The sequence below is a fragment of the Peromyscus maniculatus genome, chromosome 3, assembly GCF_049852395.1.
Source record: "Peromyscus maniculatus bairdii isolate BWxNUB_F1_BW_parent chromosome 3, HU_Pman_BW_mat_3.1, whole genome shotgun sequence".
NCBI lineage: Eukaryota > Metazoa > Chordata > Mammalia > Rodentia > Cricetidae > Peromyscus > Peromyscus maniculatus.
This window is the reverse complement of record NC_134854.1, coordinates 151,847,634-151,863,746: the sequence shown is the minus strand read 5'-3', so window position 1 is coordinate 151,863,746 and position 16,113 is coordinate 151,847,634. Positions and strand designations below refer to the sequence as shown.

The window sequence follows — 16,113 nt, the reverse complement described above, 5'->3', positions numbered from 1 at the left end:
TTTTCAAGGAAAATTTGTTTAATCAGTTATCACCATGGGATGAATGTTTACAGATCATTGGTAAGGACTTTACACCCAAACTGACAAATATGCTCTATCTGGCATTTTATATGACAAAGATGTAACCAAGATTTTCATGATACAAGTTCCATACAAAGTCTCTGTTAAAAAGCTAGCTGAAATGTTTATTTTTATATGAATTACCTGAGATCTGGAGTGAGTCTATGCTTTATATTTCATAGCCTTTATCTAACTTGATTCCAGTCAAATACGCAGAGACCCTCTTAAACACAGCTACAAATCTCTCTCAGTGTTAAACACAAGTAATGCCAATATATGCTTTGTGGATTGTCACAGAGGAGACAAGGGGAAGAAACACAAGGGTAAACCAAAGGGTAAATAAAGTACCAAAAGTTCCAAGTCACACAGTTTAAGAGCTAAGAGACCACAGCAAGCAACCACACAAACAGAAAGGCCTCTGTCCGGGTCCATAAATGGGAACATTTGAAAGAGGGAGGCTGGAGAAAATCAAATTGTGGGAAATGGATAAAAAGTGGACAGGATGAAAGGGAACCAAGAAGACCATAACCAAGTTAATTTTTAAATTAGCATTTACAGTCAGAAAAGAAATGAGACTCAAACAAAAGCCATTGTAATATTATGATTTTCTATTCCATTAGAAAAATATAGCTATTGTTTAATTAACTTAATCCCAGCCAACTGTGCCATGAGACACCTTAATTACTCATTTAACCAAAAAATATTAACTATGTGGCAACATGTAAATTGATAGAAGTGGGTTAATTTAGGTTGTAAGAGCTAGTTAGTAACAAGCCTAAACTATTGGCCAGGCATTTATAATTAGTAATAAGTCTCTGTATGGTTATTTGGGAGCTAGTTGGTGGGACAGAATATTGCGCCTATACATAGCACCCAATGTGGGGCACCTACATCCACAGACATAGGGAAGAAAGCCAAAAAAGACTACAGGACAGGTGTTGTGTATGCTGATCCCTTGACACTGGAACAGCTCAAAGATGAGATGAGACATGATAAATCTTGTTGGCTACAAAGTCCTCATGACTTATTATTGTATGTCATACTTTCATATGGCATGGATAGAGATTTATATTACAGTTTGATTATACAGTCCAAATGGACTTATAAAATTGACAGATGCATTTTATCTGCTCAAACATAAAACAAAAGATCATCTTTAATTGACTTGTGCATACTGCACATTCCATACTTCTGTTGATATAGATATGTATGTTACCCTTGACAGTTTATGTGTTTTAAGAGCAAGGGGACTAAACACCAATAAAATCACATGGCCTAAGTGATCCAGCCTCTTGGAGTGCCTCTGCTGTAGTTTCCTCAGAGTTCTGCATTTAGAACATCTTCAAGTCTGCTGGCTGAGATGGTCCAGCCTCACAGAATACTCTAACCAGTATTTCAGATAAGCTTTGCACTTTCCCATTTGCACAGAGACTGGACAACAAATAGCACAATTAACTCTCTTGGGATCTGACCATTATCCTGATTTGCCCACGGCCTCCTAAAGAACCCAGTGTCCCCAGTCAACAAGGAGCAGTCTAGAGAAAACAACACCAACATTCCCAAGACATGGGTTATGGATGTTTGTCACCATCTGAGGAGGTTGGTGACAAGTTGCTACTAGTCATGGTCTGGAAAAAAAGTTTTAAAAGGGAGTTAGACTCAAGGATCTCTTTCTGAAGAAAAAAAAGGGTATATAGTATAGATATGATGAGATGAAACGGTAGATTATTGAATCTACTTTAATCCAAAAAGTTACTATCAATCTCACAATATTTTACATTGGTATGGATTTTGGTTTATTGATACAAAATTGAAGTTATTTTTGTTATACTATATGTATGTTTCTACTTTTTTGGGGGATAAATTGTGTTTATACAGCTCATTTAAATTAAAAATATAGGTTAGTAGTTACTCATCTATAAAATCAAACTTGGGCCAGGTGGTGGTAGCACATACTTTAATCCCAGCACTTGGGAGGCAGAGGCAGGCGGATCTCTGTGAGTTTGATGCCAGCCTGGTCTCCAAAGTGAGTTCCAGGACAGGCACCAAAACTACACAGAGAAATCCTGTCTCGGGGGCGGGGGGGGGGGGGCAAACTTGTAGTCATATTAAGTATGTTTTCAAGGTCAAACATATATTTAGATAAATAGATGGTCTTCAAACACCTCAAATACCTACAGATTATGGCATTTAAGATGTTTAATAACCTGAGGTTTTTCATGACCCCACCAGCTCCATATTTTGCTTTCACACATTCTCTGCCTCCCACTAATGCCATCCTAAGGATTTAAGGTTTCAACAACCAGGCCTTTCACTGGCATTCAAGACCCAAGCCATAGTGCTGAATGAAGTAAGAACATCACTAGCCAGGTTTCTGCAAAGTAAGCTTGCTATTTAAAGAAACTTAGTAGCACCAGCTTCTAAATCCAGGTTGCCGAAGCAACAAAAAAGCCAACACACGTGTGTGCATTATACAACAGAACACTTGGTATAGCTGTAATCATTTCTGCTTTTTCCAAAAAGAACTAGAGATGTGATGGGAACAAATGCACCACCAACTCTGTACAACTGCCTTTTGGATGTGAAAACAAAAGGGATGTTGCCAGGCAACCAACTTTATTCCAGACCAAGTTCTAATCATTGTCACAACTACTGCAGACTCTGTCAGAACATTATATCATGTACTTTTACTTACTGCATTGCCAGGGGATTCTAAATCTCAAACAATGTAGCTATGGACAACAAGCTGTCTTTACTTTGTGTCTAAAATCTTCCTTTCTCAAGTAATTCATTCCAAAATCAGATGGTAGAAAAGCTTCAGAAAAATGAAAGGATTATGGCATAGGAGATGACTGACATAAAGGCTTAAAATAATATGATACGTTTAGTGTAATCACAAAATATTTCCTCCTGGGATAAATGAGGAAAAAGCTCTAGAAGACATTTTTTAAAAGTTATTTGTAAGATTGAAATATCTTTAATTTTCTGCTTCTTTTTCTCTTTTCCAAATGACAGGAGTAAAGTTATGGTGAAAGAAGAGCCACTAAGCAGTAACTCTCAGCCATGCTCACAAAGGGCTTGGCCTTGTAAGCCTCTGGATAGATCAGCCACAGCACAAAGGAACCTGCAGGTTGGGAGACAAATAAGTAAAGAAAGAATGGTGGTTCATGGCCAGGCATCATGGCTCATAGTTGCAACTCTAGCACTCAGAGAAATGGGGCAAAACACTGGAAAGTTCAAAGTTGGTGTGGTGGTGTGAAAGAAAATGGCCCCTAAAGGGAGTGGCACTGTTAGGAGTTGTGACCATGTTGGAGTAGGTGAGGTATTATTAGAGGAAGTGTGTCACTGTGGAGGCAGGCTTTGAGGCCTCATATATGTTCAAGACATTGCCCAGTGTCTCAGTTGACTTCTTGTTGCCTGCAATATGTAAGACTCTCAGCTGCTTCTCCAGCAGCAATCTGCCGGCATGATGTCATGTCCCACGATGATGATAATGGACTGAACCTCTGAACTGTAAGCAAACTAGCCCAATTACATATTTTCTTTATAAGAGTTGCTGTGGTCATGGTTGTCTCTTCATAGCAATGGAAACCCTAACTAAAACAGCCGGCCTGGTCTAGATGGAGGAGACTCTGTCTCCAGAAACAGACCATCACCAACAAAGAGAGTCAGATTCCTTCACCCATGAATCATTTGAAATCACTCTCAAGGATTTTTTTTCTTCGTGAGTACATATGTGTGCATGTTTATATGTATATGTATGTATGTGGGTAAGGAAGGTAGAAGACAGCCATGAGTAACATTCCTCAGGAATTGCCCACCTTTTGAGACAGGGCCTCTCGTTGGCTTGAAACTCACCAGCTAAGCTTGGCTGGCTGGCCAGCAAGCCCCAAGGACCTGCCCATCTCCACCTCCCTAGTGCTGGGATTACAAAAGCATCATGCCACCATACCTGGCTTTATTTACGTGGGTTCTGAGGATCAAACTTTGGTCCTCATGTTTATAAGGCAAGCACTTCACCAACTGAGGCATCCCTCCACCCCATCCCACCCTGTCCCACCTCATCCCATCCCATCCCATCCCATCCCATCCCATCCCATCCCATCTCAACTCATCCCAACCCATCCTACCCCACCCACCCCTGAGCACAATTGCAAGATTGCTATGTTCCTTTTCAGTAATAAGAAGTCTGTAGTGAGAAATTATTACCTTCAGTCCAGCACATCATAACTCAAAACTATCATTATAAACTTCAATTTCCATGTAAAAACTCTACCTTCCTCTACCAGAAAAGCTACAGAGGAGGAGGTGGACTGTTGGCTTCCTTTCCCCTGGTTTCATCAAATGTTCTATTTACTGCCTTGTCTTCCTGTTTCCCCTTGGGAGAGAGTGATAAGAGCATGTACCTGTGCTATGTAGGGCCCCCTCTCACCCCTATGCTTTTGAGGGTTTTCTAGCCATCATCTCATCTGAGGAAGGTCCTTCTCACAAGGTGTCACTCAGCTTCCGGAGTCCTGTAAATCTTCATGGTTAGAAGTCCATCACCAAGTATCCTAATTAGCTTCAGCTGTCAAGCTTCACACACCCTATATCTGTTGGGGTCTCAATTGAGAGACTGGCCAGAACAGAAGTCTATGCCATGTCTATGAGAGATTATCTTGATGACTGAGGTGGAGGGGCACAGCTCACTGTGAGTCACATCATCCCTAGGTAGGTGAATCAGGGCTGTATGAGAAATCTAGCTGAACAGCAGCCTGTGAACCAGCAAAGAGATAGCCAGTAAGCAGCTTTCTTCCATGGTTCCTGCCTCCAGGTTTCTCCTCCATGATCCTGCCTGAGTTCTTGCCCCTCATTAATGGGCTGTGGCCTGAAAGTGTGAGCAGAATAAACCTTTTCCTCCCCTGAGTAGCTTTTGGTCAGAGTTTTATCACAGCAACAGAAAAGCAAACTTACACAGTTAAGTCTTCTTACATAGGATTACAGGTGCGTGCCACCACATACAAAACAGGGGAATTCTCCATGTTTCTAATGTTTTAATTACAATGGACCGAAACTATTCCTTGCACTGGTTTTCAGATCCCCCAATACACATATGAAGAATAGTTTTATTGTTTTTTTTGGGGGGGGAGTTAAAAGTCAACAAAAATTGTAATTCCCCTTTCAATTACTGAAATCTGTAGGAATGATTCCAGCTTATGCCAGAATCTATCATGCTAAGCTGCTGTGCAGAGGATAGTGCCTATGTAGGGAGCAAGCCTTAATTTACCATGTAAACGTGTAAAACCAATGAGTTTACTTTGCCAAATTTCACTATACAATCTGCAGGACAGATAAAGATCAAACAGAGATATTAAAAAAAAAAATGGAGGCGGAGCTCAAAGACCAAGAAAGAATAAGCACAATTTACAGTTAGTTGAAACAACCCCGAAGTTACAGAGCTTTATCAGATTTGAGTTTTGGGGGAAGACTACACAGATTCTAGGAAAGTGCAAGCCATGGCAGAGCTGATGCCAATCAAGCTTTCCCGCGGTGATCGTCAGCCAATCCGGGGCTGCTAGCGGACACCGTTGGGGCGTGTCCCGCTGCCGTTACTCCCAAACAGGAGCGAGGACAGGGCCAGTGAGAGATCTTGTGGCCCCTCCGGATCCAAGCCTGGCTTCAGTGCTGAACCATCAAGCTGGAGTGGTGCTGGGTGCTGTATCATCCATTTATCAGTCTTGCTCCATCCCTGACCCCAGAGAAACAGCCCTCAGAGTCCAAAGGTTTGAAGACAACGGATAGGGTTATCAATTCTCCTTTCGTCCTAAGAATTTTCTCAGCTTCTGTAGTTACTGGGTCATTGTTCCCATGATGGAAATTTTATACAGAGGATCCCAGACAAGCCATTTATCTGGGCGTCACAGGACAACTTTTGGTAAGGAGATGACAGGGTTTCTTCGTAGGCTAAGGCTGGTAGCCTTTGCTTAGCCTGTAAGGCAAAGGGTATGCACATGCACTTTCAATGAAAGCGGTCGGTCGTCATCAACAAAACCAAGGCTCAAAATCAAAAGGAAAAATGAAGCCGGATACTCTACTTCTCCACCAGATCTGCCCCTCCCTCCCTGCAAAAGGAGACATTTCATTAAAACAAAGCAAAACAAACAAATACAACCACAAACCGAAACCAAACCCTGGGGGGTGGGGGGTGGGAGGTGGGGGGGGCGGTTGTTCTGCAAGCCTTGCTGGAGAACATAGGGTAAAACAGTTCTTGGAAATGACACATAGATGCAAAGCCACACCTGAGTACCTTTTGCCCTTTTCCAAATATCAATGACTGAGTTGTGAATAGGACACAGAGAATATGGATTTTTTTTTTAATGGGGGTTTTGTTTGCTTGTTGCTTTTCTTTGGTAAATAGTGACCTGTCTGTTTGCCTTATGTGCAGATGGGAAGAAATTGCTGACCCTCTGGACCGTGCTTTGTGGTGGTGTTATTATTCTTCTTTGGGGGTTTTTCAGTTTTCCTAAAAAATGTAAGTGATCATTTTCCTCTGGCCACTTTACCTCCTAGAAGATCAGTCTTTTGATACATAGGCTGTACTCAGTGCCAGCAGCTGCTGATTCATTCAGAAATGCGATTTCTTTTTCTTTTTTTTTTCCCTCTCACTGGATATGACAATCGCAAGTAAACAGCTGTGGAAGAGTAGAGCAAGTGCAGAAGTTGGTTCAGTTTGAAGCAGGAGGAGAGGGGGTTATGTATGAGTCACGGTGGTCAGGTAAAGCTTTATCAAGAGCTGTGTGTGTGTGTGTGTGTGTGTGTGTGTGTGTGTGTGTGATATTCATGTCAGAAAATCAAGCCAGCTATAACGGTGGTGGAGGCAAAGAGCAAAGGGAGGTTATACTGTGCTGCATTTCCAGAGTGGGTTAACCGTCACTGCCACAGGTGAGCGTGTGGCGCCTTATTCTAACAGAAGCAGTGGTGAGAGACATCTCCTACCACCACCGCCACCACCAAACAGATTCTCCTGGCATGGGGTGTTCGGATTTTACACTAGATGCTGTATCATCTTCTTCCGTTGATAGCACTGCCCTTTTCTCTCTCATACACCATTGTTCATTGTCCACTGCCACATCGTTATCGGCAATATAATAAGATCATAGCTTACCCCCAAATTAAATGAAAACAAAAAATCTCATCAGCCCCTACTCTTCATATAAGTTCTGCTTATGTTTGCTGCATGAGACAGAAACCTCCTTGACATCTTTTTTTCCTGTTGTTCTCCTCTCCTGCTCCTCTGCTCCCTGCCTGCCTGCCTTCCTCTCTTCCATTCATTCACCCACCCTTCCTTTCTCTCTTCAGGGTCTGCCATTAGACTACATCTCCAGCTCAAACTGCTAAGTTTTGCTTGGTCTAGCTCAGTTTTCTGTGAAGACAATTGGTGAACCTGGGCCTTGCTCAAGCTCAGCAGGGGCCCTTGCCATGGGGCTAGACCCCAGCACCCTTCCTGTCCAAAAGTTCTATTAAACCCACTTTGATCAGGTTTCTGCTTCTGCTTTTCTCATGAAACCGGTGGTCAAGTTTACCAAAAATGCTAGTGCCACTAATTCTGGTAGCTGTCATCTGTTTAATCTTATTTGACGATTCACATTCATTTTAAAAAATATTCTATCTTCCGAAGTTTCATACTGTTCTACAACATATTTTGATCCTATCCATCTCCCGCGGGCCGTTCACAGTGGCTCCCTTCCAGTTTCATGCTCTTCCTTTTGTTGTTGTGATTTTTGTTGTTGTGATAATCCTCTGGATCCAGTTAGCACTGCCTGTATCTAGATATGGACCACCTACTTGCAGCCATGTCCCCAAGGGTGAGTCACTCCCTCCCTCTGCAAGGGTCCACAGTCAACCCAACAAGGGTGGGGTCTCAGAGAGAGGCTCCCTCATTAATGTTGGAATTTTCACAGGCTTGATATTGAGAAAAGTCTTTTCGAAGCAAGAAGTGGTTGATGCGGCTACAGATATCTGGTCAAACTACCAAGTATAAGTTACTGTGTGTGAGTGTCCGCTGTGGATAAATCATCTATACTAACCTTCCCCCATCCAAGGCTCATATAATTTCACAGAAGAGTGAGTGGAAACTATGTAACTCCTGATGGATACGGAAAAGAGCTATGAAATGTTGACTTCTCTATATCAGGTGTTGCTGGCATCATCTCAGATCAACTCTGCTGGATCTTCACATGTTTTAAAACTCCTTCCTAAAGATAATTTCATTTAGCCTTCAGGTCAGTGCACTCCCACTGTTTGTGTCCTGCCTACGCCACTGCTGAGTTTATTTCCTTTCCTCGTTCCTTCCTTTCCCTCTGCACTTATGGGCCGTGTTCAAACGTGTCTCGTCATGCATCCAATCTTTGAAGCATTGTTGGCCTGTTGGCCTTCTGAACTGGTCTCAAAACTTCATCACATAAATGCATCTCCAATCTGGGACACTTCTCAAAATCAATCATTTTTTTTTAAAACCAATCTAACTACTTGATTATCTAATAAATAGCTCAAACTTAATAATGTTCATGCTGAAATATCTCTCCCTCTCTCCCCCTCCCCGGGAATATGCAAGAGTATGGGTTCCCATAGAAGTAAGCCTTGGATATCTGTCTTCAAGACTCATCCAGCTTGTTTTGGAGAAAAAGGCCCCTCTAGGTTTAGCTGGCTAGCCAACACCTCCCAGGAATCTGCCACTCCCCTCCTGGGATTACAAGACAGTGTAACCACACCCAGCTTTTCCTGTGGGCTCTGGAGATTTAATTCAGGTAGTCATGATTCAGTGGCAAACAGTGTATTAGCTGAGCTGTGCCTCAACCCCCAAACTCTTCATCGCTCTCTCTTCTCCCATGTCCTTTATCTGTGGTCCTCCTCATCTCAGGGAACAGTAAATATATTCTTCTAACTTCAAAGTAAATAAACCTTATGTAATTTTTAACCCCGCCCCCACACTTTCCAAATATAATCAGTAAACTGTGACTCTCCTTTCACTGAGCCAAATGTGAACTCTCTCCATTCACTTCCCGTTAACTAGCCAGCACCTCATTCCCTTCTCTGACTCTGATGTTTGTCTCTTTTCTACCCCTGATCTCTTAAAGCAACTGTGGATATATCACATAGTAATACACTTTCTAGGAATGAGATTTTTACATCCTTTCTTTCCTCCCATGACTTTATAATTAAAAGTGAATTAGATTTGAACTGGCCACATTTCAAGGTTCTTCTAATCACATATGACTGATGGCATCCATATGGACAGAGCTTATTTTCAACAATTAAGAAAAATTATCCGACCTGTTGGAAATTTTACACAGTTTTTCATTCACTTAGAGCCAAGTCTTATGGGTGGCTACACTGCCCTTAATGCACATAGTCACCCTAGACTACTGATGTCCTGCATTACTTAATCCTTCACTTAGGCTGTAGGAATGTGGACATCTTCATTATTTGGTGAACAAGCCAGGCACACTCACCTCAAACCTCTGCATCATCTCTTCCCATTGATTAGAAAAAAATGTTCTTACCCTGGAGGCAGAAATACCTCCCTGTAGTGGGTAGCTGTTCCAGCTTTGATCTGAAAGTACCACCCCCATTGAGGCTTTGGTAATTGTCCCGCCTACAAGGCAGAGCCAAGAGAGGACCCCTGAAGACCCTAGATCTGGATGGGCTGGCTCTCTTGGTTCCTGGACCCTAAACACTGGAAGAAGACCGAGCAGAATTCTCCGGAGAAGACCCTGTAACCTATCCCTTCACTTGTAAGTTACCCCACAAAATAAACCTCCCATTTAACTATGTGGACTTTCCTTAATATTTTAACCAATACCTCCCCATCCACCTTTCTTCAGGTCTTTACTAGGCATCACTTTTGTCTAACCCTACCCTGAATGTTGTGCTAGTATCCAGCTGTCATCCTTATCCCTTGACCTGGTTGTACTTCATGAGAAACTGTGTGGTTCCAGGCATGCAACTTTCATAAAAGCATGTTATATTTCATGTATTCCAAGAGCTACAAAAAGATAAATGTCTGTCACAAGGTAAGTGCTCACTTTGGATGTGGTTGGATATGCAAACGAAAGAAAAAATAAGCTAGTAGATGAATGATAAGACTGGATTTCTGATAGTCAGGTTTGAACCAACTATTCAACATTGACAGTAGTTGTTTATTTGAACCCAATGTTTTAGAGTAATTTGGGATTTTCTTTTTTCAAGCAATTTTAGTGAAATATGTGTTTTTGCTGTACTGTCATATCAGGTTTTGTGTATATAGAACCTTACTGTTAATTAATGCTTCCAACTGAATAGTCTCCTATTTATGGACTTGAGTAGGAGACGGTCACCTATTGGTTTTTGTTTTTGTTTTTTTTTTTTCCCCCAGGCTTTGGGGGAAAGTACCTTCAATACTGTTTCTCTCAGAGTTATTCACAAACAAGTAACTTCATATATCTAGTGCTTTGAGTTAAGGAGTAAATGGGAAAAGTTGTAAAAATTTTTTCAGTGTTTTCCCCTTTTCTGTTTTATTTCCTCAAGAACAAAGGATAAAGTAATAGCATCAACTTTTAAGGAAATGCTGTTTCTGAGAAACAATTGAGTATTGGTTAGGTCAATGGGAGAGAGCCAATGTTTTGATGTTATGACTATAGAGGAATCCATTTGTGGTAAAATATCTCAGATGGCATATCCAGTTTTAAGAGAAGAAGTGAAAAAGTAAATAATATCCAGTAGTATAAAAATATCAGAGAAAGAGTCAGAGGACATTACATTTCTCGAAGCTGGTCACTACTATTTTAAGTTACACGTAGATCTTGATTCTCCAAGGCTTCTTTCTCTTGCTATGCTCTTGGTTGACCTGTCATCCCTGAGTTAATGGCTAAAGCCTCTTGAAAGTCATTTCAGTCTCTTGACTGAAATGGGATGTGAAAGTGAAATCCTTTTTATCAGTGTGAAATATAGGAGACTATTTACAATGGAAGTCAGACTCTTTTCTCTTACAGTTTCTTCATGTCATGTGTTCATTTTAGTTGGAGCCACAAGAACAGTCAGAAATAAGACGTGTGAGGATGAAATGAAGATATGCATGAATTCCTGGAATAAACTTAATCAGAACTGCTTCTTTATTTTCCAACATAAAAATTCATGGCTCACTGCACAGGAGACCTGCCAGCACTATGAAGGAGATCTGGTTAAATTCAACGACAAGATTGAATTGGTTAGACTTCCCACTTAGCATACTGAGTAGTTAAGACACAGATCTTTTGCCTTTGGGGGAGTTGGAGCTCAGAAGGAAAGAAAGGCAACTAGAAATAATCAAAGAAAATACATAAATTACACAATATATTAGATACAATCAAAGTATGTTATCACTTCTCCAAGGGGGTAGATTGGCAACAAGGTCACATTTCCTTGAAATAATGACATTTGAGCAAAGGAATAAAATTGAGGTGATGAAATCTCTGGGGGAAATAAATCAGCTGCAACACAGGGTTGAGGCAGGTAAATGCTTGGGATAGCTGAGGAACTGAAGATAGACAGGCAATCCCCTTGTTTACAGCTAAGGAGTGAGTATGGGTATGACCACAAGAGTTTTGTAGGCCATTACAGAGACTAGTTTTCTGTTTCAGGAAAAGCAAGGAGATATTTCAGGATTAGGGTCAAAAGTGCTATACCTCAGTCTTAACAGACTCATTTTCTTTGCTGTAACAAATATAAAGATAGGGTGGTAGGTCCTTGGCCCCCTGCAGGACCTGGTAAGAGCATGATGGACTCAGACAAGGGCAGTGCCTTTTCATGTCCTGAGAATGAGACTGCTAGGAGATGTCCCTGATAGTGCTCTGTTTTGTCACAGGAAACTTTGATGCATCATGTGCAGGCACTCGGATCTTCAGCGTGGATTGGGCTGAACAAACGAAATATACGCAAATCCTGGGTTTGGACAGATGGAAGTAAATACAATAATTTGTAAGCCTTCATAAGATTTATTTAGTGTTAATTGTAAACCATAGTCAAAATTCTAACTCTCTAAACAGCTACATCTACTGTTCCTTAACGACATTTCCTAAAGAGGCCCTGTGTGTCTCTTTGTGTTTAATTGGGTTGTACCTATCTTCCTTTTCTTCTAGACTGGACAGAATTCTAGGCAGTTTAATTCTTCCCTGAGTACAGTTTACTCTTGCGTGTATGTGTATGCAAGTGTGCACCCGTGTGTGCTGTGTGTGTGTGTGTATGTGAGTTTGTGTGTGTGTGTGTGTGTGTGTGTTTCATTTCTTGGTGAAGAGTGAGTATCTGAAGATACACTGATGACTACATGGTTTTTACCCATTAGGGGCCTAACAATATGGATAAGAAGAGATTGGAAAGATAGATGTTTAATTTCCTTTTATTTAAAATTCCAGAACTTCTCTGCTATCCCAAGCCTAAAGAATTAATTGTATCCTTAAACACTATTTTTGTTCTGGAAACATTTAAAATTTCCTTCAACTTCAGAGTGAAGGAGGACTTAGAAGAATGTTGTGTTTACCACAGAGGAGCCCCGAGCTCCCAAGCACTGGGTGCTTCCTCACAGCTTACTCTGTGGTATTAATATATTGTATGTACCTCACCAAAAGAATTACTTTAACCAAGAGAAGTTTCCATGATCATTATATTTATATAAAATTTAGGTTGAAAACACACAATGACATGAAAGCAGCAATATAACCAATAATTGTGGTTTCACTTTGAAAACCAATGTAAGAAATCTATGAAGCAAGTGAACTTGGAGAACAAAATATAATTTCTATGGTGTTTTCTTGAGAAAACAATATTGACAGTTTAAGATGTTGTGTGTTACCATTTAAAAAAAAACAGATGGAAAGGGAAAGGAATGAGCTAGTGGAAGTTGGTATACTAATTTGCTGGGATCACCACAGTAAGTGACATAGACTGAGCAGCTTAAACAACTGATCTGTAGTCTAGAAGTCCACAGACATGTTGTTGTCGGGGCCTATTTCTTCTGCCCTCTTGCCTTGGTGTGTAGGTGCCTACCATCTCACTCCATCTTCCTATGGCTCAGCCTGGATACACGCTCAAGGAAGTGCCTGGATTCTTTTTACTTAAAAGATCATCAGTGGTGCATGGGGCAGGAGAGTGTTGCTCAGTGGTAGAGAACTTACCTAGTGATGCAAAGGGCCCTGGGTTCACTCTCAAAATGGCAAAAGAAAAAGAAAAAATTGTCAGATTATATGATATTAGTGTTTATCCAAAAGACATTATTTTAAGCCAGGTATGGTGATGTGCCTAGAATCCAATTTCAAAACATCATTTTTTTTAAAGAGCTTATTTTACTTATTCAGACCTTTTAAAACCTTATATGTAAATACATTTCCATTCTGCACTCCTAAGGAGTAGGGCTTCCACATATGGAATTCCCATAACAGTTGATGGGAATACTGGCATATGGGCATGTGTAGGCATGGAAGTACAGTAGGTCCTCGCCATCTACAGGTTCCATGTGTGGGCTCAACCAGCTGCAGATGGAAAGCTTTAGAGAGTAAACTAATTATGCTTCTGCTGAACATGTCTGGCTTATTTTCTAGTCATCATAGCTTGACAATACAACATAAGTACCACTTACCTAACATGGACATGTTCTAGATGAGTTATTTAGGGAAAATCTGAAGTCTGTGAGAAGATGTGTGTAGGAGCTGTGCAAACACTGCATCATTTTATGTAGGGGGCCTTACCTGAGCATCTGTGGCTGGTGGTCCTTCAACTTCTTAAAGGATACTGAAGAGCTGACTATATGCATATGTTTTAGAAAAGGATAAGATAAAAATTTGAGAGTCTCCTGGAAATCAGCAAAGTGTATACCAGTGCTGACATGTTCTCTAAATAAGGAACTGAAGGCATTTTTTAAAATTACATTATAGTCAGAACTTCACCAAGACTCACTGTTGGGCATTTTCTAATTTTGAATTTTCAATGTTACATGTTTATATATGTGACCTAAAGTAAGAACTTTGAAAATCTTTCCTAGTAACTCTGCATAGTGCCTTGCATGCACCATGCCACTCTACCAAGTAAACAATATCTATCTCACAATTGAGATGGTTACAGAGTAGCTAAGTGAAAAGACTTGTGCTGAAAAAAGCATGAAAAATGTTTCCTGAAATGTGAGTTACACTTTCCCCCTAAGTTGCCTCTAAATGCCTAAATATGTTGATTTTGTCATTTTCATTACCAACATAACCCCTCTATGAAGGATTATGATGTTTTCTTTCTTGTTGGCAGCATAAAGTGTCAGGCTGTGGTGCTGAGGAGTGGAGTCCCACAGAGTACCTCCCCAGCCGACTCCAAAGGTTAAGTGTGATGGTTGATAAGACAGCAGCAACAGCTCACATAACATTCTTTCCATAGAGCACATTTTGAAGTGGGATCACCAAACTTTAGATTCATTATATGAGGCTGTGCTGGGTCTGATAAATAAAGAAGTCTACTCTTTGTTTTGTTCCAGGAAGACCATCCAAGAGCATGGTGACTGTGCCTTCATGCATAAAAATGGTATAGACAGTACCAGTTGTGATGACCTAAAGGACTATATTTGTAGCAAAATAGGCCAGTGCCCTTGAAGATTTCTTCCATCCAAAAGAAAATGAAGAGCAATGTCTTGTTTTATGCATGTTAAACCCATGGTAATGTGTTTTCATTTCCATCAACATTGTTTTTAAATCTAATTTGACTGATGAACATTTACATGAATTTTATCTTCATCGAAATAGTTATTAATAAGCCTATAGATTAAGCGAAATTTGAGATGGTACTGCTGAATCACCAAAGTTGGTGCATTTGAGGCTTGGGGAAGGAAGGTCCTTGCTCAGAAGTGATTCATCTCAGTGGAGTACAACGGAGGGCAGAGAGAAGAGAAAGGAAGATCCTCTGCTTGTCTGAAATCTGTGAAAATCTTCAGAAAAGAGAAACAAGGGCTGTGGGAGGACATGAACTAAAAAGTGTTCCATTTGCCCTTAACACATGGTTCATGTGGAATGGTTAACGAAGGCATGATGGGGAACTATTCTGATTCGGGGCCTTGTGTCATCACTGGAGACCAGGCAACTCTCCACAGGTCTCTAGACCCTCAGTCAAACTGCTAAACTGAAGAACTAAAGAAAACCTGGGTTTGTTGTTGCCATACTTGCAAAAAGAGCAAAGGAGGCAAGTTTTGTCGTGAGATAAGGACACAAGCAGTCGGACGTAGAGAGGAAAACAAAGGAAGGATCCTGGTGACCTCAAAGGACCTACGGAGACGAGCCTGGGTCCCCAAAGCTGTTTCAGATTCTGGCTAATATTGAAATGGTCTTGGAGGGAAGAGAGAGAAGAGGTTAACACTGGTCATCATTAAAAATCTCTTCAGCTACCACAGGTCTTCTCTCATCTCTGATGCTAGGGTTTGTTTTACATGTATGTGCAAGTGTGGAGAGGTAAAGGAACATAAACTAGAAAAGGGACTGTGGGTGGGGTGAAAAGCTCTGAAGGAGGAGAGAGGGTAATAGATACATGTGACGTGAAACCAGGAGGACCACCGCGAGGAAGGTTGGGACCATCAGGATGAGGACAGAGAGACAGAAGAGGAGAGTGGGGTAGAAGGACTTAGAACCTGAAACCTGTGCTGGCCTAGATAAGTGCCAGCTACTCCTCATCTTGGAAGGGAAGGCAAGGATCACGCAGCATTTAGGCAGCTTTGTAACTTAAAGAGTCTGGTTTGTCATTTAGTTTTCTGTGGTCAGGAGCATGGGTTTGCCTTGTGGAAGTCGCAATAGAGACAAGCTTGGGGAAGACAGGCACTGGTTCAGGTGGGGTGGGGGGCTCCTAGAGCAGTTTCCACTGGTGACGCCCACCTCTTCCTTCCATTCTTAGGAATTCTTTCCTCCATCTTTATGGTCTGTGAGAGTTGTCAACTTCCTTAATCGCAGTGTGGTATCATCTGTACATAATTATAATGGGGGGGCACTCATTGGTTTACAGGCTACATTAACTGAGGTGTGTTTACAATAGCCTTAGCTC

The 16,113-nt window shown here is 41.2% G+C and overlaps 1 protein-coding gene across 3 annotated transcripts; it reads left to right on the top strand.

Annotated features, from left to right (window-relative positions):
• The first annotated feature begins 5,555 nt into the window (after positions 1–5,555).
• LOC102920298 (C-type lectin domain family 2 member F-like) lies at positions 5,556–15,467 on the top strand. 3 transcript variants are annotated; one of them, XM_042274179.2, is made up of 5 exons: positions 5,592–5,974; positions 6,485–6,571; positions 11,097–11,284; positions 11,921–12,017; positions 14,567–15,467. In XM_042274179.2, the coding sequence occupies exons 1-5, from the start codon at positions 5,908–5,910 to the stop codon at positions 14,617–14,619; spliced, it is 492 nt and encodes a 163-aa protein (XP_042130113.1). In that variant the 5' UTR covers positions 5,592–5,907; the 3' UTR covers positions 14,620–15,467. The 3 variants fall into 3 exon arrangements, with proteins under 3 accessions (XP_042130114.1, XP_042130113.1, XP_006996461.1); XM_006996399.4 differs by having other exon boundaries at positions 5,608–5,974; positions 11,921–12,033; XM_042274180.2 differs by lacking the exon at positions 6,485–6,571 and having other exon boundaries at positions 5,556–5,974; positions 11,921–12,033.
• The last annotated feature ends 646 nt before the right edge of the window (positions 15,468–16,113 follow it).